Here is a 27,551-nt window from a genome sequence, read left to right as displayed (position 1 = left end):
GGTGAGAGTGAGCTCTTTAGAAAATCACCTGCACTGCAAGGCAGTTTAGCTGTGCTACAGACTCATGCTGCCGACGGGAAACAAAGCAGAACACAGGAGATGTTTTATTATTAGTATAACCATTTCTCACTCAGTTTCTTACTGCCTGGCGCAAAAAGCATAATATTGTTGAGCTGCATTGGTAGGCTTGTGTGTTAACAATTCATGATTTGTGCATTTAAAGACAGATAAAAACCATCAAATAAAACACATTTAAATATATTTACCGGTTCTTTTAGACTTATTAAATGTCTTGGAAATCGTTTATTTAGGCTGTAGGCGTGTTAATAAAATATACGTTAACAAAAGTGACTAAAGAGGTTAGACTGTTTTTATGAAGTAATACATTTACGAGATTTCTTTCTTTCTTTCTTTCTTTCTTTCTTTCTTTCTCTCTCTCTCTCTCTCTCTCTCTCTCTCTCTCTCTCTCTCTCTCTCTCTCTCTCTCTCTCTCTTCTCTCTCTCTCTCTCTCTCTCTCTCTCTCACTCTCTCTCTCTCTCTCCGAAAACAAGCCAGCGAGTAAAGAGAGAGAGAGCAGCAATGCAAAATTTGCTTTGACTTCACTGAAGCCTGCTAGAGTTACTATACTGCTGGTTAATGAACATGCAGTACTGGTGACTCGGTTTGTTCTTGTGGTCTTCACCTTCGTTAACTTCTCACGATAAAATATAGTGGCACTCATTGCCATGTCACACAAGAAATATGGATATACGTGCAGCCTGCACGTATATCCCAACTGTTATCAGCAAAGCTCGCATAGATCTATTAGTATCCATTGACTTATCTCTTCACACCATGTTGACAGAACCACAGCTATCCCTGGCAGCGATACAGAATAGCGATGCCTGCTTAATTCATACGCAGATAAAAATTCCCTTTAATGTGACCAGAACACGAAAAAAAACAAAAGAGCAGCCTTCCCATTGTCCTTTTGGCTTCAACAGAGCAAGCACTGACTGTCAATACATTAAATTGGATTAATTTATAAGGTAAACAGAATTATGGTAATAGATCAATTAATGTGAATGGAAATGTTAATTCGTTGTTTGAAGTGTGTTAACAATACAAACTCCGGGCGGTGATTATGGGTGCATTTGTTTAACCAAAGCCTTTGTGAAACAGTTTCACACAGAGGGGCCGGCATTGCAGAAACGACTCTAGCACTAAAGAACTTTTATAGCAAACGCGTCTCTTTTTTAAAAACAGACATTCAGTTTTACACGCAGCACTGTCATATATACATACAAAAAATCGCTCCTTTGCCACAGAGAAACGCCTAGTTTACTGTATCGCGAATAAGAATTTTACAACAGAGCATGAATCACACCTGATATGGTTTATAATTCATGTGGATCCACGGTCAACAACAACAAAACCCTTTTTCTCTTAAGCCCAATCTTTGTGGGAATTCCAGCACACGCTGCCTGCAGCCCGCCGCCCCGCCACCTTAAGAGCTTCTGTCCCTCCCCCGCCGCCGTAGCTCCCCCCAGCCTCCCATTGGCCTGTCTCTCCGGCGGAGCAGCTCGCAGAAATGCAAAACTTGTTGCTGGCGGTGTGAAACGCAGCCATCGCGCGCACAGCCTCAGCGCCACGCAGCAGCAGCATGTGAAGCGCGAGCCTGAACGGAGCGCACTCGAGCCTGCTGTTGGACGAGCGACTGAGAAGAGAAATCAGCCGGAGCGCGCGCGCGCACGTGTGAGCGCTCAGTAATAGAAATTCAACGCAAGCGGCGCGTTCGCACGGAACATGAGCAGCAGCGGCGGGAGCGCGTTTCCGAGCAGCACTGTGTTTGTGGAGTTCGGCTAGAGTGTGTGTGTATGAGACGGGCTCTTCGGCTTTACTCCGTTACACACACGTGGAGACCGGAGTGTTTGCGGTTTCGTCGCCTGCTGAAACCCACGCGAGGCGCTCTTTTGCCCAGCCTTCAGTCTGAAAGACACCGGCAAAAAAGATCTGCACCAGCGCCTTACACCCTCCGACAGGAATGGCTTTCTGTAGCCGAACTCTTCAGAGCAGACTGTAGAAAAGATGGACGTCCTCGCCATGCGCATCTGATGAGGATTTTGAGTCCCAGTATTAAGAGTACTTGCTCTCTGGACATTTGACAGCAAATTGGAATTATGTTTTTTGGAGGCGGAATGATCCCCCGGAGCGTATGCTGTATTTTACTCCGTGCGCGAGTGTCATCAGTTTTGCAGACACGTTTACAGCCGTTGTGAACTTTTTTGCATAAAGGGAGTACTTTTTATATCTCCAAACCCCAGATTTTTTTTCGTCCCACAGGTCCGGATGCGCATGTAGGCTTTCACAGGTTATTGCAAAGAAAGCTTTAACTGTCTTGCATTTTAAAGCGAATATTTTTTTTTTTTTGAGAAAAAAAACTGAAGCAAAACATGGAGAAGTTTATGTTTTAAAACTGGGTGAACTTTATCGGTGAGTTTCACGTTCTCTCACCAAAATGGATATTCAATTATTTTAGCTCTTAGTCACAGACTTTTAATATTTTGTTTATGTATTACATTTTTGCATATTTTTGTGTATAATTTTCGCCCTGTTTATTGTGTGTGGGCTCGGCTGAAGACGTGCAACTAAGGGAGGCGGCAGGCGCTGCCGTGCGGCCAGGCAAGCTGGCTGTCATGCGGGATTGATCGCGGGAAGTATGTTTCGGGCTGGAACAGTTCGGTCCCCAGATTAATTGCAGAAACGCCGGCCACGCTGAAAAAAACTTAAGCCAGCCAAAAGTAAGCATGAGCTCTCATTACAAGAGCCCAGGTTTCCACTCCGGAGGCCCGCCAGGGACGGTTGAGCCTGGTATGGGCCCTCTAAACGAGCCTGCTATGCTTGCGCTCAATATGAACATGAATGGAGGAGAGCAGTACGGAGGCTTCCATCCGCGGGGCCACTCGGACATGCATGCGGGAGCACTTCAGCAGCAACCGCAGCAACAGCAGGCACCCATGCATGGGTTTTTTAACAACCAACAACCTCATAATCATCCCCATGGCCATCAGGCTCATCCACACCAACATCATCCACACTTTGGGGGAAACTTTGCAGACCCTGGGCCTGGATCCTCCTGCTTACACGGGGGTAGGATAATGGGTTATGGGGGCAGTATGGGGCCTCAGCAGGGATTCACAGAGGGCTTTGACCCACTCTCTGAGGGCCAGTCGGGGGATGGATTCTCTCAGCAGCAGCCACAGCAGCAACAACAGAGGCCAGGCTCAATGCCAGACTTTCAGCACCATGGACCCTCCAGTGGAAACCATCCTGTCCCTGCCCCTTGCCTGCCCCTCGACCAGTCACCAAACCGGGCTGCCTCCTTCCATGGTCTTCCTTCCTCTTCCTCGTCATCATCAGAAAGTCATAACCTGGAGTCCAGACGCATACCCCCACAAGGCAGTGTTGAGGGTTTGGACTACAACTTTCCCAATGAGCCACCCTCTGGACATTTTGATGTATCTGTGTTTTCACCCTCTGATCCAGATTCTCAACTCCCCCATTTTGGGGGAGGGAGACAGGTGCCAGGGGCCAGTTTTCCTGGAAACCCAGCCCTATCCCGGGCTTCAGGAATGCAGGGCATCTCTAAAGGACACTCCCAGGCCCCTCCTCAGCAGCAGCAGCCCCCATCCCAGCACAGTGTGTTCTTTGATCGATTCGGGGGTGGGCGCAAAATACCAGTGGGGATGGAGCCTGGTGCCAGGCATCCCCTCATGCAGCAGCAGCAGACAGGGTTGATGGGCCGACAAAACTCCTGTCCACCTTCCCACCCACGGCCCCCACAGCCTGAGGCTGGCTCCACCAATGCCAGCATGCAGGAGGGCGGCGTCATGATGCCTGGCCAGCATAACCAGTTTGAATACCCAATTCACAGACTAGAGAACAGAGGGATGCATCCCTATGGGGACCCCATATTCAATATGCAACAGCAGCCTCCCCCTCCCCAGCAGCCTCCCAGTCAGAGGCTGCAGCACTTTGACTCTCCTTATTTGAATGTGGCCAAAAGGCCTAGGTTTGATTTCCCTAATGCCCATGGAGGGGAGAGCTGTGGCTCTTGGAACAGCGGCATGCACAACCCACCTGGCATGGAGAACCACATCTCTCCCTCAGCGTACCCGGGCCTGCCTGGAGAGTTCACTCCCCCTGTGTCTGACAGTTTCCCACCAGGCCCACCACTACAACATCCAGGGCCTGAGCAGCAGTCATTGCAGCAGAGGCAGAATGCTGCCATGATGATCAAGCAGATGGCCTCTCGAAGTCAGCAGCAGAGAATGAGACAGCCCAACTTGCAGCAGCTTGGTCACCACGGAGATGTCCCTCAGGGTCCTATGGTTCATGGAGGCCCTGTGGGGGGCCTGCCTCAGCCTGGCTTTGAGAGAGATGGTGGCGGGAGGATGGTGAACTTTGATGGGCAGAATCCACACATGGTTCCTGATAGTGGCTGGTTTCCTGGGCCACACCCACCTGGGGAGATGCTCGGGCGCCGCATGGGTGGCCCAGGTGGTGAGGCAGGCACTCATGATATGCAGCAAAATGGTGCTGCCATGATGTTTAGACAAGGTGTAAATGGCCTAGGCATGCCAGATCCAATGAGAATACCTGGAGAGGGCCATGTGCAGCCCTTACACTCACCCAGCATACACCCTCAATTTGGTAGCAGCATGGGGAACCTAGCACAGATGCAGTCACCTGGGGCAGGTGTAGGGCTACCCAACACACAATCAGAAAGGCGTCCAAATGACTTTTCAGGGCCACCTATGGGTGCTCAGCCCTCCTTTCCTTTTGGGGGTTCCAGTCGGCAGGGGGGACCACACAATAATGCCCAGGGGGTGAGCACATCTCCAGGGAGTTATACCTCCCAATCAGAGTTTCCAGCTGGCCAGCGCTCCTCAGTCAGCAAACTGGGGTCTCTCTCCTTGGGGAATTTTAACAAAACAAGTAGCAAGGACAGTGTTTTCGGACAGAGCTGCCTGGCGGCTCTCTCTACTGCCTGCCAGAACATGATCGCCAGCCTGGGGGCCCCTAACCTCAATGTGACATTCAACAAAAAGAGCCAGGGAGAGGGAAAACGAAAGCTGAGTCAAACAGAGCAGGATGTGAATAACAGCACAGCCAATGGAACTGGTAGTGCTGGGCCAGAATTTTTCCCAGGCGGAGCCACCCCCCAAAGCACCCAGATGCCTGGTGCTGGCAGTAGCAACACTAAGCCGACAGGTACAAACCAGACAGTGCAGGGGGAAGCCAGCGCCCTCTCCCCAAGTTACAACATGGACGCTACCCCATGCAGTGAGGGGAAAGCAGCAACAGGGAGTGGGAGAGGGAGAGGGAGGAGGAAGAGGGACAGCGGCCATGTGAGCCCTGGGATTTTCTTCCCCTCCGACAATGGCAACCCTGTTGTGAGCCCTGGCCAGCAGGTCACACCAACAGCTGGCACTGGTGAGAGGGGTGGAGGAATGCCTCATGAAAAACCCCTCACTTCGCCCTCCTGGGGGAAGGGGGGCGACCTAATGTTGGGCGATCAAGCTGACCTGATGTCATCCCTGGACAGTGGCATCCAGAGTGTATCCAAGTCTGCCGACTGCTCACCTCGTGTTGACTTCCCAGATGACATAGGTCCCCACTTTGGCAATGAGGATGAGGTTTCATCCAGTTCTGATGCACCGACCTCAGCAAAGGCCAGCCGCAGCCCTCTGTTGGGTGGCTCGCCTAAGTTGCAGAGGGTGGACAATGGGTTGATGGGTGGGCAGAAAGGACAAGGCATCGGCCTTGCCAACCACACTACCTCAACATCAGAGGGCTACGGAGCAGTAGGCCACCCAGGTACGCCGGGCATGGAGCAGGTCCGCACGCCCTCCAGCACTTCTGGCCAGGATGAGATCCACCCACTGGAGATATTGCAGGCACAGATCCAGCTTCAGCGGCAGCAGTTCAGCATCTCAGAGGACCAGCCTTTAGCCATAAAAAATGGCAAGAAAGGCAGTGACTGCAATGGACAGAGTGGAGATGGAGAGCTCGCCAGCTGCAGTCCGGATGCTGGAAAAGGCTCTGTGGGCACTATTGACCTGGACACACTCATGGCAGAGCAGCATGCCACCTGGTATGTGCCCAGCGACAAGAGCCTGCTTGAAAATTCAGAAGAGGAAAAGTCACTTACTGCATGGGAAAAGACTAAGGGACAAGGCCCCATTAAAGAAGGTAAATATTACTGCTTTGCTTTTGCAGTATAACAGAGCTAAAAATTGTGTGAAATTGGAGTAATTTGTTTAGTTTACTTACTCCATAATAGTGTGAATTTAATTGCATTTATTTACATTCATTATATTATTTTTTGCATCAGAGCTCGACCCACAAAACCTATACATTAATATATTGCTTTGTGACACACTTTGTCTGTTTCACACTCGCGCACAGCATGCACCTTCCTAGCCTTGAGCGAGCAAACGAGGCCACAGACAGTATGAAGTGTTGAGTGTTATATTTCTCCCTTCCTGTGGTTTCAGACAGACCAGATATTGTAGAAGGTGGCTTTAAAATACGGCGCGTGCGAATCGATTATTGGCACCTTGTGCATTTCAGATGCTGACTGGATGTGTTTAGTGGAATTCAACTAAAAAAGTAGTCTGTCGCAGGTCTTTCCTGTAATCTGAAGAAAATACGGATGAATATCGTTTTAGGAGCTCTATGGTTCATAGCATATAGTAACAGTCCATACCTTTAATATTTTAAATATAGTTTAAAAAGAAGAAGCGATTCAAATTAGTCAGAAAATCTTAATCAGGCGCTTCAAGTGAATGGTGCGTTTATAACGGAGCTCCTCTCAAAGGCCGTAAGTAAAAAAGCGAGTTTCAGGTTTGAAAAAGCGTGTCATTTACGAGCGAGCAGCTCTGAACGCCTCACAAGGCTCACACGAGCCGAACATTTATCTAAGGATTTTGTCTATTTTATGGGTTTAAGTCCGCATGAAACCGCGAGAGAAAAGGCTTCAAAAGAACAACCGGAGCGAAGTAAACATTTCCTGTGGTTCTTTATCTCGGTTTTCACTCAGAACAACGACGCAGGGAAGATTAATTGCGATTTGAAGAGATGCGTTTCGGCCGCAGGACTTCCCTTTTCTCTGTCTGTTTGTTTTAAATGTTATCAGTGGATAATCTTATTGAAGAATCTGAAATGTGTTTAGATGGAGCATTTAAAACAAAAAACGTGGGAGGCTGCGTGTTGTGAACGCGTGAAAACATAATAAAGCGAATACAATAGTGATAGACCATAATAATAATAATAATAATAATAATAATAATAATAATAAACGTTGTGCTTTTTTTCAAGAACTTTTTCAGGATTTACACTAAACATGGGCCTAGATCTTTATTAATCTTTTTTTTTCATTTATGCATTGAAAAAAGAAACGTCAAACTTTGAGCTGTCACTGCGCTATTCACAAAATGACATTTAGTGTTTAGAATTTCAGAGTAATGTTTAGTGTTTAGATATTTAACTTTAATCCAAACTTTTTAGTGCCAGCAAAACTGCCTTTAAATCCGTGGGTTATGCTGAAATGGGACAAAATGATTTGAAATCGGTTTTATTAAAGGCCGCATTAGTTGCATTCCCAGCGGCCTACAGAGTAAAACAACTAAAACAGAATTATGAGACAGAATGTAAATGGTGAACGTATGTTATTATTATTATTATTATTATTATTATTATTATTGTTATTATTATTAATAATAATGATAATAATATAACTGTGAACGTTATTGATAATATTAACAATTTCAACAACAAGAAGTATTTATTACAGTTATTACAACTATTATTGGTGATGTTTCCAAGCTGTAAACCTCTTAAATTTAATTAGGTTAGTAAAACTGATGATCAGTGACGGCAGTGACGTCTACATTTTTATAATTTCTGTGAATTTAAAATGCGATTTTTCTAATGCTTTTGTAATTTGTTCTTTTTTAACGTATTTTTTTAAAATATAGGCTGCAATTCAGTGATGTTCCACGTATTGTGCATTAAATTCGCCCCTCGCTGCTCCTTCAGCTTATCCACCGTGTGAGAGAGGAGCTGGTGTGCAGGAGTGAAGCGGGACTGAACCCGTTTCCCCGCGCCTTTGTTCAGCCACAGGGGTGGGTGGGAGGTGGGAGGGGTGGGTTAAGAGGGAATTGATGGGGGGGTGCATTAGGGGGGAGTTGAGGGGTCGGTTGAGGGGGGAGGTGTGAGAGAGGGTTGAGGGGAAGATGAGGGGGTCTGTCTCGGGTTAGGGAAGCTCAGTGAGAGAGCTCAGTGTTTAACTGAGCCCAATTAGACCCTCCACCTCTTCATATATATAATGGCCTGCAGAACGAGTGTACGCCATATAGCCGTATAGCCCTTTGTTTCGCGTCTGTCTGCGCCACATGTAAATCAAACACTAAACTGTACTTTTTAGCCTCTCTCCTTTTCCACCCCCCACCCTCAGCCTCCAGAGCTGCAAAAGGGCGATCGATAGCTAGTTAGCACAAATCACAAGCCTTGACACTTTTTCATTTGAGTGGCGCAGACAGCGAGGATGAGGAGAGTAGCGAGGTGTTGGTGGCTTTGTGAAATGGCACTGGATGCACGGCGCGCAAGGGAGGCGGTGGTGGGGGGGGTGGGGGGCTGGCTACTGAAGCTCCTAAACAGAGCTCATTCACAGCAAATGGTACAATCACTTATTCAAAAAATAAATAAAAGTTAGACCGCTGCCAATGGACACATGAACATTTAAGTTGGAGGTGGTGGACAGAATCAGTTTCAAAGAGTAAATATCCACTTTTAATTATTTTAATTAATTTTATTATTCAAACACCTTTATTAAAACATGGATATGGACAAAGATTAAAGACTTACATAAAGATTTAAAAATGTCTTATATATTAACCTTTAGTTACGCTGACTTCATTTGCATTCTGTCAGCATGTGGTTGCTACAGTAGAGATGCCTATCAAATTTTATAAGGGCCATTTTTGGATTATGGATGTACTCACCACTAAACCCTCCTTCATTAAACAGCTGGCCTTTCTGCATGCTGTAGATTTTAATACAATGCTGTGTAATGAATTGCGCTATGGTAGGGAAGTGTTGGGCAAGCTCTTCAAAAATGATATTATTTAGGCCACAAAGGCTATAAACACAGTCTTTAATTAACAATCCATATAACAAACATAGGCTATATATATTAGTATTTACATTTTATTACACATGAGTATCACATTTTCAATATCCTAAGCCTGGCACAGTCTTTAAGATTCAGCACTGAAGAGCAAAGCTGAGAGTAAATCTGTAGTTTTATTCAGCGTTAAATGTTTACACTTAAATGTTTGTAGTATTTGCGAAGTAAATGGGGCTGGCGACAAACTCACACACACAAACATATGTTTGCAGAACGTGTGTTTGTTTACACAGCCAATAGAGCTCAGGGCAGGGAAGAGTTAAGTAAGATGTAACTTAAAACATCCCAGGTGAATATCCCCCTCTCACACACACAAACTCTCTCAGACTCTCTCTCTCGCGCTCTGCACTCCTGTTCCACTGCGTGGTGCACTTTATGAGGACTTTTTATGTTTTTCTTTATGAAACAATTAGCGCCAGTCTCTTGTAATCAACTGTTTTGGTGAAAGCTTTCATAGTTATTCTCCATGTCTACAAAATTCTTTTATATCTCTGTCAGAACCAACCACATCCAGACATGTTTTGACATACGGAGGAAATTATCAAAATATTATTATAGACATGATAATTACACTGTTAATTTCTCAGAATGTTATGAAGATTGTTGGTAATGTTGTCTGAGTTTTTAGTTGGATAAAAAATGCAAACAGAAATACTTTGAATGTGCAAAACGCAGTTACAATAAAGAATATATTAACAGATTTAAGGAGGGAAAAAACAGTAACATTTCCCTTTTTTGGTCAGTATTTTGAGTTTTGACATCATTTAAATAAAAACATTTTTCAGGGCAAGCTGTACAGAAGATTTCCACACACACACACATACGCCCAGCTAGAGGCAAGTTTATTGGGGTTAGAGGCCTATTTGAGGGCTCTAATTGATGTCGTTATAGACACCTCATAAGTGCTGTAGTGAAAGAACGCTTTTAACGATTTAACAGTCCTGCTGTGGATTATTTTGGGCCGTCGTTGTGCACTTTTGCCAGTGTTGGCATACAACAAGCCATGAAGACTGATCCACCTCACCCTGGTGGATCTCTCTGTGGTAGAAAAAAGCTATTTAGTTGATCACATTTGTTTTTGTGTGTAAGTGAAATTGAGAGGGGAAAAACTGCAAAGAAAAAGCTTTCAAATATTTCACAACATGGTGCATTTATTAGTTAGAGATTTCACTAAGACTAATCAGACCCAACACTCAACATCCAACACTTTGATAGTACACTTATTAAACTCCCCATGAAGCGGCGTAGAGATAATGATCAGTTTGCCAGTGGGGTGTACAGTGGGGGTCCATGGATTCCATCACACTCGCACCCATATTTCCCTGCTCTAACAGCAGATTTTACTCATCATCTAATTAAGAAGCGGTGGTGTGAGGTGTGTAGGAAGAATGGAAACACTCGACAGTGCCTCTCTGGTGAAGGTCACATACTCTTGGCTTTTGTGGAGTTGGCTGAGTCGTAGAAGTGACCAGTTGTTTATTTAGGATTGTTCAGTTTTTCCTATATTGTATTGCAGAGCTTGAGTCTCTTAGCCCTCACACATACTAGAACCACTTTTGGTTCCCTAAATAACTTTTCAGCAGGTAGAATTATTATGCTCGTGAGAAGAACCTTTTAACGTTTAAAGAACCTCAAAATAATGTAAAGGTTTTAAACCAGAGACAGATCTCTCCAAGAGCCAAGCACCATTTAGAAACGTTGTTTTTTAAAACGTGTGCAGTAGGGTCCAAAAGTCTAAGACCACTTGTGAAGATGCTTCTGTTTTGCATTCTTTTTTTTAATTTGACACAAATTAATACACGTTACATCATCAGCATAACAATTTAAGTTAAATGTAACATCTTTAGATTTTCTTAGTATTTGGTATGTCCTGCTTTTGCTTTAATGACACTCCAGCTGGCATGGATTTGCCAGGTTTGTGCAAAAGCCTCTGATGAGCAGATCAAATCCATCTAAGAATCACCTGAGCACGTGCACCAAATAACTGACCTTTTTGTACAATGTCTTGAACATGTTCAGTGTCACAAATTTGCCTAAATTTTAAATTTCTAATGACTTTTTTTTTGCTTAAATTTTTTCAAAATTCTAAAACTTTCTGTTGTTTATTTGTGGGTTTAAATAAAAAAAATCCCAGATTTTCAGTGTGTGATCTCAGACCTTTGGACCCCGCTATATGCGGAGCTCTAAATTGCATAAATGAGGTGAAAAACCCATTTCTATTCTTAGCTGTGGCTCATCAAGAGGCTGAACTGATAGAAGCGTCTGGTGGAAGATTGGAGATGTGGTGAAAGATAATTTGTGGCGAAGACAATGCGTCTTTCTTTCTTGCTTTCTTTCTGTACTCCATCTATTTCTGTCTCTCTCTCTCTTATTCAGACTCTCTCTCACTCTCTCTTACATGCTACTACTTCTCCTCTGTCTCTGTGTCCCGTCTGACCTGACAGTTTGTGTGTAGGGACATGTGCTCTCTTGATAACACTCAATGAACCGCCCTAGGAAATGATTCAGCTGATTTTTTTTCTGTCCTCTATCCCCCCTTAAAAAAAATATTTGGTGCCAAAGCACTGCAGATCCCCAAGCGCTTCTCATCTTACTAGTCATTTCTCTTTTTGGGTGCTGTTTTTCTCTCTTCCTTCTATCACTCTTTTGTTCTCCGTCATTTTTCGTGTGCGTGCCTGGTGGTTCCCTTGACTCTCTTTGCATTGAGCATTTAACTGGAGCTGAATGTCTTTAAGCACCTCAGGCTTCTATCCACTCAATTGAGATGTGGTTCAGTTTTATTGTAGCTGATGGATTGTAATGGAGCAGAGAGAGGGAATACTGGTCTTTAACCAGTTTACTACACAATCCTGTTCAGGCTAGCACAGATGCTGTGGAGTTAAAAAGTTAAAGGCAGACCATTATGGGTTGTTATTTTAGCGTTCAGTATGTTGTACCATGCATTTGGCAAATAAAGTGTGTGTGTGTGTGTGTGTGTATGTGAGTGTATGTGTGACAAACTCTGGCAGCCTAATTAGGGTATGATTTAATAAATCCACAGCCTGTATTGACAGGTCACCTTACATGACCTTGCCTCTGGTTCTTCTAGTTTTTTCAGAAAAAGAACATTTCTCCCTCTTTCTTTGTCTTTCTTTCATGTTTGCCAAATCTGTTCTTTTACTTTGTTTTGCTTCTTCTCCAGGCTTCTTTCTTTCTTTCTTTACGCTGACTACTAAACATTACACTAACCACTAAAACTGAAAGTGTATTATTCAGTTATTAATCTTGAAGCTTCTTTCTTTCTTTCTTTCTTTCTTTCTTTCTTTCTTTGCTCTCTGTCTATTTCTCTCACCTCTTTCTCTCTCTCCTCTCTCTCTCTCCCTTCACTCCCCCTCTCTCTCTCTTGCTAATCTATTACCAGCACATTCATGCTATTGACATTTGGCGCTGGCGACAACTTGCAAAACACATGAGTAATTTTCATTTCCCCTGCCTTTCTCTCTTTGTGTCTCTCGTTCTTTTCTTAACGGCCAAAAACGATGGCGTGATTGACATTTGCAGTGAAAAAAGAAAACAGCTCCGGGCAAGCCACGTTCTCAATCCGTCATTGCGAGGTGTTCTGTATTGACTTCCGAAGTGTGTGTTCACACACACATACACACATTCATACACAAAGGTAGCGGTCATAATTGTAGTCGTAGCAATTAACACAAGTACTTTTCTTGGCGGTAATGCCTCAGTGTTATCCATCCCAACTGACAGAGAAGAAGGTAAAGTCTGGTTGTGTTTTTAAGGATTTTAAGTAGTATAGACCATCCTGCAGCCCTATTATTTGGTTATAAATCATAAGATATTTTATTCAATAACTGCTATCAATTATTCTGTGCATACTGTGAAACTAATATGTAAATTTATGTAGTTATAAAGGTGAGAAATTAAAGTGTGACCCTGCTAGAGGTATAGCAGTTCAGTGCTTTTTGTCCCTGCTCTTGATTTTGAGGTAAATAGGAAGCAATATGCCCTCATTGTGGCTTGCTTGTTTAATTTTTATTATACTTTATGCAATATAATCATTATTAAAGTACTTCATTTGCAGTCTGTTGAATGTATTGTTTAATGCCTGTGCGTACTGAATTGACTGGCTTATATTGAACAATACGATACATTACATGCTACTGTTACACTTCTAGGGCCTTCAAACAAAGCCTGTAGGGGCCTATATGTGGGCCCCTACAAGTAAAGGGGGTTTAGGAATGACTACGCAAAATGCATACCAGCTCAAACAGTTTAAATACAGTTTATTTGGTAGTATCAGTAAGTTGTAGTTCTGTCGTATTAGTAGGATAATGAGAAGCGTACTGTAAAGGTCTTGCATGGTCAGTGTGGACGATGTGGGCAAAGTAGGGCTGTGTCTGTCACAAATGTGCTACTGCTTTGCTTTTTCTTCTCCTGACAGTGGGCAGCCGAAGAGGATAGAGCTGACAGCAGCGATCTTTTGTGTGTATACACACACAGTATCCATAAGATAACTACATGTTGACTTAACTAAGCTTTTCTGGATGTGAGTATTAGTACTATACACATATTGTAGCAAGTCCAAGAAACAGAATGGCTAACACGTTTCAACTCAGCTCAGTATTATTATGAGCTTAACTTAGTATTACTGCCTGTGCAAGACCAATGTTATTCCAAACAGATAATCATTCTAGCTTCTTTCTCTGTCTCTAATGTTTGTTTTCTTAGAGATGGTATCAGACCTGCCCTAACAAGTGTTAAGTAGGCTCAGTTAAATGTCCTTGGCAAGATGTGCTGCAAAATAAGCCTGGCGTTATTACTTGTTTTAAAAAAAAGATTTAAATTTAACTTTTTACTGAATCAGCAGTTTGTCTGATGATAATGCATATTTTAAATTCTCTTGCTGATTAAATTCTCTTGCTGATGTGTATATATATATATATATATATATATATATATATATATATATATATATATATATATATATTTATATATATATATATATATATATATAATATATGGACAACAGCTGTGAACAACAGTGCATTGAGTCATAAACATGAGTGTTTTTACAGCAAGGGAAGACAAAGAAGAAATTTCTTTGTCAGTATTATATTAGCAATCAAGTAAACTACTTTTAAGAAAGGGCTTAACAACTAAAATGGGCTTATCTAAACAATAATAAACCATGTGAAGTCTTTTAAAAATTCCAGAATATTTTGTTGGATAAAGAAACAAAGAAGCCTTTAAAAACAATATAAATACTGACAGATAAATTTCTTCTTTGTCTTCCTCTGCTGTTAAAACCCTCAGGTGTATGACACAAATTTACACCGTCAGTACTCATGTCTCTCTGATTTATATATGATCTGAATCTCGAACTGCAGTCTTGTATTAGTTGTAGTGTACCTTGTTTAATGTTAATATCACTTTAGTAACTCCTCTGCCATGTTTGCAATGTACGGGTGTTTATAATTGGTCTCACGTTTGCGTGTAGATGTGTGTGTGTTTGTTTGGAGGTGATGATAGACAGTTTTGTTATTTGGCACGCAGGTAGTCGTCAAGCAGCTGTAACTCATATCAGGAGGAGAAATGACAAATGAGTTATGACATTAGCTCATGGAACAGAGGGAGCACATGGAAGAGCGTAGATTCACCTTGAACAGTGTTTGGTGGGCTTTATTTACAGCATCTCTGTAACCTCTGCCGCTTACGTTTCTGCAAAATTTCTCCAGTTTGATTTTGCTCAATTGCTGAACTTTATCATCGCTCTGGGAACACATGCTTGTGTCTCTGAAATGGTAACTTTAGAAGAAATAAATTAAAAAAAAACATACTAAACTTTAATGTACGTTTATGCAAGATTTAATTCCAAATAATTTAGGGCCATTTCTTGATCTGTTGGTCATGAAAGGTTCATACAATATAAATGGTGTTAATATGGCATTGACGACATTGATTCATTACATTAAAGTTTACATTGATTCTGTTATGTATTATGCATTGATATGTATTGTAGAATTTTAGTGTGAGCTGCTAGCACCACATTATAATTGGAAAAGCAGCTGCCAGCTGTAACTGTCTGTAAACTAAAAGGCTTTGAAGGTCAAAATACATGTGAAATTAGCAGAGCAGTTATCCAAAGCGTATGTCGTACATTTCAAGTGTGATCTCAAATCTGGATTATAGGATTACCAACCAGTGCAAACATTTCCCCCTCTTTTTTCCCACTCTCTTCCATCCTATTCGTCTCAACCATATGCTCCTAATCCTGAAAATTCCCACAGCTATTAAAGAGCGTCTGGGTGCGTCATGTGCCGATAATTCACACGCAGGAGTAAATAGCCAATTTGTTAACTAATTTATCTCTGAAACAGAATAGGTTTGACCAAGTCGTATTCAAAAGTGGAGGGAAAAATAAGTGATTCAAAACAAAAAGCACGCAGGGGTCAGGGAGCAGGAGAAGGGGACAGTTATGTCATCTCCTCAGGCCGTGTGTTGGGCAGGGTCTGGACGTGTTGTAGATTTATGTCTCACTGCACTAAATCACTCGCCTCGCTTGCTGATGTGTGTATTAGCTTTCGGAGTGTGTGTGAGTCTTGTAAACCAGTGTGGGAGGGATGGAGGGAGAGAGGGAAGGAGGGAGGGATGGAGAGAGGGAGGGATGGAGAGAGGGAGGGAGGGAGGGAGGGAGAGAGGGGGGGAGGGATGGAGGGATGGGGGGAGGGAGGGAGGGATGGAGGGATGGGGCCAGAGGGCAAGGGAAGGAGGAGGAGAAGGAGGTTGTCATGCCTGCCTGAACTCGTTCGCCCCATGCTCTCTCTCTCTTTTCTCTCTCTCTCTCACATTCTCTAACAAGACTCTGGTGAAGACGCCTGTTTAATAAGGTGTAAATAAGGTTTTTTCCCTCATGTAATTTTCTGCTAATGCAACACTAGTGCTGTGTTATCACAAACAGTGCTAATGTATTTATTTTAAAGTTGATCTCCAGTATGATGTAATATTCCATTTGGTCTAACTAGGTAACGTCTAGTGCTTTACACTTACTAGCAAATAACAGATGGCAGCAGCAGTTTAGTTCAGTTCCCTAAATACTCCAAATCACCTCTTAATGTGGCTGATCTACAGTCACCCAAACCTGATAAGGACGTTTTACCTTTATTGTGTAAAAACTGATGCATTTACTTAATCCAAATATAAACATAACTTCCACAAGAATGAAATATATTATAGCAACACGGTTGTTGCCAAAAGTAAGTAAACTAAAAGGCAAAATTGTATTGTTGTATCTTATTCTTGTAATAATGATGTACATATTTCAGTTAAGTGCATTAAATGCATTACCCTTTCAGTGTGAATAACATTTGAATTAAGCTGCATTGTTTTCAGATATGGATAAAACCTCTTAAGACATCATTACAAAGGAAATATCACACTTTTCCCCACCTTTCTGCTAAAGGCAGCCATGAAGTTGAGTGGAAGCGACCTGGAAAAAGGGGGCTGAAGCAAATGCTTGTGGGGTGTGGGAAAGTGAAGTGGCTACATTTTTTTGCAGTGACATTGTGTGACATACAAAGTCTTTTATGTTAGCATATTTGGTTAAACTACTAAAGAGCAGCATTCAAAATGCTTCATGACACCTACATAAGGCTTCATTACAGCTGACAAAAAACCTACAAAACCTTTTAAAGGCATATTCCAATAAACATCGCTTGACATAAAGGCTGCTTTTGTCCATTTTCATGTCATTTCACTTCAGCCAACTTATGTTTGTTGGAATAAGCTTATAAACTTCTAAATAGGTTTATGTATGTTGTCATGAAAGCCACTGTGAAGCCTGAAACACTGGTCTTCAGTACAGTGTTACAGCATGGTTAAACTGGCTTTCTCTCACACACACAGACCAATTTGATATTTTGCCATCTGTATTTCAGCAGAACAGCAATAGTCTTTTGTTTTTACTGTTTTGTTCATGGCCCTGTAGAAATACAGTTATTAACATCAACATAAAATCCATTTATTTAGCATGTCTGTTCCCTGAGTGGTATCTACACTCATTCCTAGCGTGTAGAAACGAAACTCATTTCATTACGGCTGGCGTAACACAGTGCATTTGCAATGCTTCAGTTAGTTGGGTTTCATGGGTAACGATACCTTTGGTTGGTACATATCATGGCAAATTGAAATTCAGCCTTGTTTGATACATGATTTCACACTAGCCTTGTCAGGAGCAGCTATGGATGGTAATTATGCCTGAATTTTTCACTTTGCTCTCTCACTGATTGTTGAGTCCTTATTGTCATTTTTTAATTTAATTTTTCTCCTTTTTCTGCACCAAATTATGGTATAAGCTTTCTCGCTTTTGATCAGTTCTGTAACGGAGTCATTTTAAGATGAACAAGAAAAATAGTTTCTCCATTCTTTCTTTGGAAAGATTGTATTCTCAAGAATGCATAAGTGAATCACATATCAGTTTGTAGATCTGAAACGTTTTTCACTCTGTGTGTTCTGAGGCATCCAGCGAAAACCTGGAGAATTTATGCATTGTAACTCCTGGCAATGATACTGACTTTAAAATAACACAGGTGTACCCAAATAGTGATTGCAAACGGTGCCTAATGTCTAAAGAAAATATTAAATCTATTTACGCTTGGTTAATTTCACAACAGTAGGGTTGTAAGTGAGCAATGGAAATTATTGTTAAGTGTTTTATCCTCTGGTAGTATCAGTCAATAAAGAGGAATAGGCATGCTCATTCTTAACCCTCGAAAGTTGCAGTCATCTCCATAATAACAAAAGCAGGGCTGTTTTTTCCATACGCATTATTTCTCACTTACAGCTCATTCTCACTCCAGGCATATTCCGTGAAATTCTCAACTTTCAATCAATACAACATTTGTGTTTGTAAGTAGAAGAGGAGAGATTTTATTCTGATTTGAATTTGATGAAAAGTTATTGTTATGTGCACAGTGTTGTTTTGCAGAAAAAAAACATCCTTTACATTTTTGACAGCCAAACAAATGGAAGGAAGTCAGAAGTGCAGACTCAAATCTGTCAATACAAAATGGAAATTGAATGTAAATGTAACTCATTGTGTAAGGCACTATGTAATTAAACACATATGTGAATAGTATACAACAGTAATAACTCTCGGCTTGTAAGGGTTAAAGTGCGCACTGGGGTGCTGTGTGTTTTGGGTCTAACAGCAGGTGACTTGAATGCAGTGGTGTGTGTGTGTGTGTGTATGTGTGTGTGGTTTGGGGCTGCGCTGTTGTCAGATTGCAGTGTGGATGGCGGTGTGTTGGGGGTGGCAGCAGGCAGCCTGATGGCTGCGAAGCGTGTATGTGTGTGTGTCAGGGGAACGCTTCGCTGCTTATCCAGGCCGCTGTGGAGCCTGCTGTGCCTGGCTACCGTAGGCTATTGGCAGGAGGCTGCAGGGCACAAGGCAGAGAAGTGTGTTTGTCTGTGTGTGTGTCTGTTGGGTTGGGGGGTGTTTTGGTGTCTGTATGTGTTATTGTCTGAGGCACATGAAGCTTGGAAGGTGTTTGTGTGTATTTATTTACTTGGTTTTCTTATGTCATATATATATATGTATGTGTAAAATTTGGGGTGTTTTGTTGATTTTTTGAAGTAAAAATAAGTACATGTCCACTATAGAAAAAAACAGTTCTTCACACACTTTCTACACAATTACTGTTTATTTGCTAAATGTAATATAGTGAAGGAAACATAAAATGTGGACTGTGAAGAAATTATGGTGCAATGACCTGTGCATTAAACTATTAAAACAGAAATTGTCCACTAAAATTTACAGAAAAATGCTGTACGTTTGTTTCCTGTGGAGTTAAATTATTTTCACTTAGAAAATCAATAAAACAGGTAATTTAAGCAGCAGAACAGGTCATTTAAGCAGCAAGCTATTCAAACTTTTTTGATATTTTTGTCTGTTATGGTATATGAAACCTGTATTTGTATGTACCAATGCATTTCGGGGTCTCTGTGTATAACAACCGCATGGGACATGGATAGAATATGTGGCCATGCTTGAGTGTGTGCGTGCATGTGTTGACGAGGTGTCAGGCCAGACATGTCTTCTCCCCCTGGCTAGCACTGGCCCTCTCCTCCTCCACTTCCATCACCAATCTCTTGCTGTCTTCATCCTTTCTTCCACTCTTTTATTTGTCCCTTTAGTCCCCAGGCATATTAGAGGGACATGAAGGTGGGAGAGAGAGATACAGAGAAGGGGGCACGGGATTGAAACAGGGACAGAAAGAGATGAGGGTTGGAAGAGACAAAAAAAAACAAAACAAAAGAGAGAGAGTAAGGGAGAGAAAAAGATGGAAAGAGAAAGAGAGGAATGTTGGAGAGGGAGAAAGAAAAAGAGAGAAAAAGATGATGGCTGGAAGAGAGAAAGAGAAACAAAAAAGAGAATGAAAGAAATTGAGAGAGAGAGAGAGAGAGAGAGAGAGATGTGGTGGAGGGTTTGACCTTTCCCCAAATCTCTCCTTTTTCTGCTTTTCCGTGCCAGTGGTCTTGGCCCAGACAGGCTTGGGGGCAAGAGCAGACTCCCTGCCTCTCACACTGTGTGTGTATGTGTATGTGTGTGTGTGTGTGTGTGTGTGTGTCCTTGTATTGTTGCCTTCCCATGGTATCAGAAGTACAGAAAGAGTGAGCAGCACAAGAAAGGAAAATCAAGGGGCAGAAACAAATTTCAGAAAGTAGTAGAAATATATAATGACTAGAATGAGAGCAAGATACAAAGAAAAAGAAGCTAAGTTGATATGAAAGTCAGGCAGATAAAGAAAGAGAAAGCCAGGAAGACAGAGATGACAGATGTACAAGAAATATTGAAAATGACCTCATATGTTTGGAACAAAGTATCACTCAATAAAGTGTTAGTAATAAAAATAAAATGTAGCTATTTAATGTAGCTAACAGTTAATGGAAACAAACCTTTGAGTATCATACAAACTGCATTCCTAAATCATCACACGTTTGACTTTTTTTTGACAATATGTCTGGTTGGTAATTAATTTTAAAGAAATTAATCGTTGGCATTACCTCACAGCTTCAGTACAAAACTAAAACTGACTGTGGCCTGATTTCTTTGGAAGATTCATCGTCCATTTTTCTGTGTTTCCTCTCTTTCCCTTTGCTCACATTTAACATATGAACCTGTGTATAGATTTCTTGAGAGGTGCTACATAGGCAATATGATTGGGTGCTGTGACACCATAGTGACGAGAAGTCGATGCTAGGGCAGTGTCATTATATTGGTAAATTGGGTCAAACAGGTTCAAAGTTCACTCTCCCTGGAGCCATGTGACCTCTTGACCAGAGATCATTCTGGCTTTGCACAGATGAGCAACAGTGAAGGGGCTGTGTGTGTGTGTATGTGTGTGTCTCTGAATAGGCCCTAAAGGGTCAAGCCAAATGGCGTGTCCATTTCCAGCTCAATGTGTCAAAGGGGTTGAGGTTCTGAAATGATCTAATTGACCAAAGTAATTGGAAATATCCCTTAAGGAAGTCGTTTGCTGCTTTATTGTGATGTAGTAGAGACGTTACATGTTCTGTAACCATTCTTAGAAAAGGTCTAATGAAATTCAATGCTGCTGTGCTTTTAGAGTTGGCTACTTTAGAGATGTCTGGCCTCAGAATGACTCAATTCACTTCACCATGAAATCTCAAAAATTAGTTTGATGGCACTTTGCTATGAGTAAAGTAGGCTGCACTAAATAAACAAATGTAGTGTAATATGGACAATAAAAACAGTAAACCATTTTTTGGGTGGGGGTGGTTTTTATATTTGAAAACACCTTGAAGATTTAATTTTGGACAAAAATTAATGCGTAGTTTGTTGTCTGTTATAATACATTTTATATAATACATTTTATTATTTTGCAATCAGTTCAGTTCACTACCTTCAACGTGCCACAATGTATCAATGCATTTTTATACCCCTATTCACGACGTTTAAGAAACACACAAAAAATATTTATTTGGATATATTGAGTACACACTGTAAAAAGTGAAAAAGGGTAGAATTTACCTGAGCTGATATTTGATTGATTGAACTCAAATAACCACATAAAGCACACATTTTCATCTGAACACCAAAACATTATTTACAGTGTGTTCAAATATTAGACATTTGCCATTGACATAAGAGCAATGCAATGTAGCTCTTTTAAACTGACACTGTCTTTCTCTCTCTATCACCTTTCAGATGTGGATCTCTCTCAGAATAAAAGTGGAGGAGGAGGTGGAGCGGGGACTCCAGGGCCTGGGGGTGCAGGTCCTCACCTGCAGTGTCTGTCCGTCCACTGCACAGACGAGCTGGGAGACCCTAAGGGTCGCGGTGGGCCTGTCCCATCCTGGCGCTCCCTGCACTCAGACATCTCCAACCGCTTTGGGACCTTCGTAGCAGCGCTGACTTGAATGTTGGATATGCGAGGATGAAGATGGGTTGGACTTTGGACCTTTGTATTCTAGCCTATGTGTGGAGAAAGGAAGGACGAATCTGGATTGTGATAACATGCTGAGATGAACTTGTTATGCACATGGACATCATATTCATGAACACACATACACACATGTATACACACATACATTCACACATGTATCCTATCGGTGAACAGGACAGCGTGGCTGAGTTGAGTTCACCACAGGAAAACCTCAGACTTCTTTTCTCCGTTTTTTTGGTCAGGAACTTTTATTTCTGGTTTTCTTTGAATTTGTAGAAAACAAATAAATATGGAAATATACGAACTGTTTGTGTGGGAAGTGGAAGAGAAGAGAAGGAAAAATAAACAATGTGCCCAGCTGTGTTGGTATACCAGTATTAATTTGCTTTTCTTCATCCCTTAATAGTCATTCCTCTAGCTCTTTTACAGTTGTGAATCTGAATCTGATCTGGGGTTTTTCCCTGGTTTGCCAAAAAAAAACATGGTGCACCTCCCCACCCAAAGGGCAGGTAATCCCATTGTCAACAGGAGGCACAAGAGCTTCTTTGAAATTTGGCCTCTTTGAGCCACTGTAGTCTTGCAGACCCTGAAGACCAGGAGGCTGCCCTGTGGGTTACTGGGAAAAGAAAAAAAATTGAAAGAAATGGGGAAAGTCCATTGAGGTGGTATTTCGGGAAGGCTCACAATGATGTTCTATCATCTACCAACCATCCCCCCACACACACACTCCTGAACACACAGCCCACCCCAACCCACAAAGAACGTCCATTTAAGCCCCCTCTTTTTCCAGTTCTTTCAGGGTTTTCTTGTGTTTCAGTGCTTTCAGTGTTATTTTAGTAAATTTCCATTTTCTTAACACTTGTCAGTCTAGTTTATAACTTCCTCTCATCCTAAGAGCTTGTTAACATGCCTCAATACTGGTGTACCAGACAAAGTGGGAATATACAGTAACATCTTGAGATGGAAAATGGTAAACAAAACAAATGAACAAAAAAGTATTGGTATTGCACATGTAAAATAGGAGAAACTTTTGCTGTGTGTTAGGCAATCTTGTAATCTTTAAAGAAAATGCTTCAGTTGACTTTGAATCTCTGAGAACTAGTAGATGGAGGGCAGCAAATTGCAGAGGTCATTTTCTTAGTTTTTGTTGTTTGTTTTATTTTCTTTTTTAAAAATAATATGTAAAGTGCAGTTGTCTGTTTTCCTGCATATTGTATATATATGTATATGTTTTATTGAGTAACTAAATAACAATAAATATGACGTTAATGGTGAAATCGGTTTTGAGATGTCTTATTTTTGCTTACAAACACATTTAGACCCAATTTAATACTTCTTGTTAAACGCTTAACAGAATATTGGATGAAACATTTATGAAATATTATAAAGTGGTTTGGACAAGTTAGATCTATATGTGTATGTATATGTATGGAGGCAGCATGCTAATTGGCCAATGAGTTGGCAACAGCCTTGTGAGTTTGTTTACAAGTGGCATAAAGGGATTTAAAAAAAGAGATATCAATAAAACTCTCCTACACTCTTAAAAAAAGATGGTTCTTCAAGGGTTCTTTAGTAAATAAAATGGTTCTATATAGAACCATGAACACTCAAAGACCCCTGTGCATGATTAAAGAGTTCTTTTCATTATGAAAGAATTCTTCAGACTGATGGAGAATGTGCTGTAGATGGTTCTAATAGAACCTCTTTGAAAATGGTTATATATAGAACCCAAAAGTGTTCTGCTATTGTTACGATGTCAAGCTTGTGTCAATAGAAGAACCCTTTTCAAAAATGTTCAATGTAGAACCATATACAGCACATTCTCCATCAATCTGAAGAACCCTTTTATAATGCAAAGAACACTTTAATCACGCAAAGTGTTCTTTGAGTGTTCTAGGTTCTGCATAGAACCATTTTCTTTACTAAAGAACCCTTAAAGAACCATCCTTTTTAAGAGTGTAAGCTGAACCATACTGATGTCTATGCTAATGGAATCATTGAAATGAATTTTACTTCACTGAATGTCTTATCCTCTTTAAGAACTTTGTTTTACTGTAGATTCTGACTACATTTTTTTTTTTTCAGAATTTTTTACAAGGTACCGGAACTATCAAACAATTAAAATAAACATGATTCATTGCATTAGTTTGTATAGTTAATTGGAATTAATTGCTCTTGTCATATTTGCTCTAATTTGACCCTATTTAAAAAAGACAAAGACAGACAAATCCACAGCATTGCAACAGCTGGAAATAACTTAAGAGACCCATCAGTGAAAGCTACCGTTTAAAAGATGTATTAAAATGAGAGGGCTACAGTGGCAGAGTCATAGCAATGGCATAGTATGCGGGCAGGCTTCAGGCTGGAACTACAAATGGTTTGAGGGGTAGAACTAGGAAAATGTGTTAACAGTGAAAAAAATCGGTGGCATTAATAGTTTATTGCATTAATGCATTATTGACTTACCTTTGACACCACTACAAGGTACCAAAGATTGATAACCATTGATAATAATGAGAAGTAAATCCTCAGTTTGTTAAAAAGGCTACATTAAGTGTGTTGGGAAAATGGATACGTGTGAGGCTATGTAAGTGGTCCAGTTATAACAAGTTGTGTGGGCTTCACTGTTTTTTTGAACATTAAGGCTTTTTGAAACTGTGCAGCAGTTTCAAAAAATACTTAGATCAAAATAACTCCAGCAAAGTTAATTTCAGTTCAGTTCCCGGTGTCATAATTACTTGTAGTACTGCACTTTTTTTTTGCTTATTCTATATTCTAATTCTAAATAATTGTGTTTCTGCATTGGGAAAACCCAATTCAGCCCCCATATCTGGATGGTGCGTTCCTATAAATACTTAGCCATGTTTGTTTAGAGTAGATAAGCATCTTTGGGAAAATACCACAATGTTGACTTAAGTTTGTGCCCCAACCCGCCCCATCCACCCCTCTGCCCCCCACCCTGCTGGTGCCCACAGTCCTCCTTTTCTAAACATACAGAACTTTTCAATGAAGGAGAGTTGAATGCCACAGCTTTGTGTGTGTGTGTGTGTGTGTGTGTGTGTGTGTGTGTGTGTGTGTGTGTGTGTGAAAGAGAGTGAGTGAGAGTGAGAGAGAATTTGTTACGCACTGCATTTGTGTCAATAGGATATGTGCTGAATTTGCTTTACTTAGGCTGTTCTGTCACTTGCAGGGTCAATTTAACTGAACTTAGTGGGGAGAAGTGGAGAAAGAGAGAGAGAGAGAATGAGAGAGAGAGAGAGAGAGAGAGAGAGAGAGAGAGAGAGTGAGAGAGAGAGAGAGAGAGGGAGAATGGATCTTAAAGGCAGTCACAGTTCTTTTGCAACAATAGCGCTCACAAAGCACTCCAATAGATTTGGACCCTGAATGAGACTTTTATCCCTACTCTATTCCACAGAGATTCAGAAAGAAAAAGACAGAGAAAGAAGGAGAGAAAGAAACTGATGTGTAGTGGCTCAGTGAAGAGTACCATAGTTCTCAAAGCCTGGTGGCACCCTCGCAACTTCTGCTTTTAGAAAAAGAAACAGCTGAAAAACAAAGGCCAAGAAAGAGAGGTATGAAAGTGGCTGCAATTATATTTAGCATGATTGCAACCATGCAGTCTTCTCAAACTTCTCCTGCACCATCCTAGCTGTGTTCCTAGTCCAAATATTACCATTCTTTTGTTTCATGGACAGGCTGTGATGGCTAAGTCTTGATGTAGTCGAGTAGGGCAGCTGGAACACTTCCAAACCATGGCCTCCCTGTGCACCCGGAGAAAGCTCTACTTGTCCACCATGACCTTTGCTACTGATTGTACAAAGAGCATTGTAGAAGGCATATGGAGGCCAGAATGAAATTAGGAGAGAGGACAGGAAAAAGAGATAGAGACCCACCTTTTAAACAATGTGTAACCTCACAAGAAATATGTTCAGAGATTTTCCTAAAGTGGGATTCTGGCCATTTGTGTTGTGTTTAAATGAATATACATTAGAAAGCTTTTGTTATTATAGTTTCAGTTCTTAGCACAGAGTTTACTTACATCAGGCATTGTGAAATCATTACTGGTTCTATGACTTGAAGTATTGATTGTAATGTATTGTACAGCACTTATGTATTTTATCGTATTGCACTGTTCTGTGTTTAACTCTGTCCCTTTTTCACTAGGTGTCAATGACCTTCTGATTCTACCAGTATCTGAGCTTAGGACTGACTTTCTCTCTAACCTATCGGTAGCTAGCGAAGATTCTTTCTCTGGATAGACAAAGCACTTTTTGTAAGTCGCTCTGGATAAGAGCGTCTGCTAAATGATGTAAATGTAAATGTAAATGTAAATGACTTTACCTACTAAAGTAATTAGCTATGAAATGCTGTGCTTTACAGTGATTTTATCACAGGTAAGGGGTGGTACCTGATCTTACCTGTGGTAAAATGACTGCAATACATTGCCTATCATGGCTTAGTGCATTTACAAAAACAGCAACAAAACACAATATTAACATAAATACACAATTAATTCAATAATAAAAGAAATATAGTTCATTTAGAGTAGGCTATCCTTGCTAAGCAATCTTAGCACTGAACAAGGACAAAATCTTTCAGTCACCACCTTTTTTTTGTAATACGCTCAGCAGCTAAGCTCTGCTATCAGTTTAAGATGTTATTCTTTAGTAATCTTTAGAGCATGCTCAAATTTGTCAAAATGAAAACACTTCTCAGTGCAACAGGTTTTCACATCTCTCTGTAGCATGATTATCATAATAGCTTAGCACAAAGACACGCCAACTTATGGGAATGTTTAACAAATTGCCAGGAATTACTCATAGCATTATATCATTTACATATACAGACAGAAACATTCTGATTTGTGATAAATAATATAAAATGTGGCTCCTGAATGGTCTGTTGTTTGGCAGATTGACAAGATTGACAACATTTCTCTAATAAAAAAGGATTTATGGCTGCTTTAATAATGCTGTGTCTGCTGACAGATATTTGACAAAGTCAAAGAAGAGCAGATGCTGAATGTGATGGATGTGCCTCTGCGAGCAGTTATAGAAGCATCCTAAACATTTGACTCTTTTTGGAAATTAGCAAATACTGGGGCTGTTCACATATCACTTGCCAGGTATTTAGATTCATGATTTCACTCTCTTCCTCTCTCTTTCTCTCTCTCTCTCTCTCTCTCTCTCTGTCTCTTGCTCTCTCACTCTATTTTTCTATTTAGATCTACCTATGTACAGTGGTATGCAAAAGTTTGGGCATCCCTGGTCAAGTTATGTGTTTTGTTGATTTTCTAAGTGGAAATAAGTACACATCCTCTACAGAGAATACACGTCTGCACATGTTAATGCACAATTACTGTTTATTTGCTGTACTGCGCACTAAAAGTGGCAGAAAAACAGTCCCTATAGAGAATATGTCAGTGTAAATTATTTGCACTTGTCTATGACTGTATACACTCACTAAGCACTTTATAAGGTACACATACCTCATATGTAGACTATATGTCCATTTTATCAGCTCCACTTACCATATAGATGCATGTTGTGATTCTACAATACAAACTGTAGCCCATCTGTTTCTCTGCATACATTGATAACCCCCTTTTACTCTGTTCCTCAATGGTCAGGATCCCCAAAGGAAAGTCATTACCTGGGTGGTGGATCATTCTCACACAGTGACACTGATGTGATGGTGGAGTGTTAATGCATGTTGTGCTAGTAGGAGCTGATCAGACACAGCAGTGCTGCTGGAGTTTTTAAACAGTGTGTCACAGAACGTTGCCCACAGGACACTCTTGGCAGAATATTTGTGGTTGGTGGACTATTCTCAGGCCAGCAGTGACACTGATGTGTTAAAC

General features: G+C 41.2%; 1 protein-coding gene across 1 annotated transcript; it reads left to right on the top strand.

Annotated features, from left to right (window-relative positions):
• Positions 1–1,372: 1,372 nt before the first annotated feature.
• mn1b (meningioma 1b) lies at positions 1,373–22,963 on the top strand. Its single transcript, XM_036598261.1, has 3 exons — positions 1,373–1,733; positions 2,687–6,235; positions 21,454–22,963. Exons 1-3 carry the CDS (start codon positions 1,373–1,375, stop codon positions 21,663–21,665), a joined length of 4,122 nt encoding a protein of 1,373 aa, XP_036454154.1. The 3' UTR covers positions 21,666–22,963.
• Positions 22,964–27,551: the final 4,588 nt, after the last annotated feature.

This window comes from Colossoma macropomum, unplaced genomic scaffold, assembly GCF_904425465.1.
Source record: "Colossoma macropomum unplaced genomic scaffold, Colossoma_macropomum, whole genome shotgun sequence".
NCBI classification, from domain to species: domain Eukaryota; kingdom Metazoa; phylum Chordata; class Actinopteri; order Characiformes; family Serrasalmidae; genus Colossoma; species Colossoma macropomum.
This window is presented reverse-complemented; position numbering and strand designations above follow the sequence as displayed.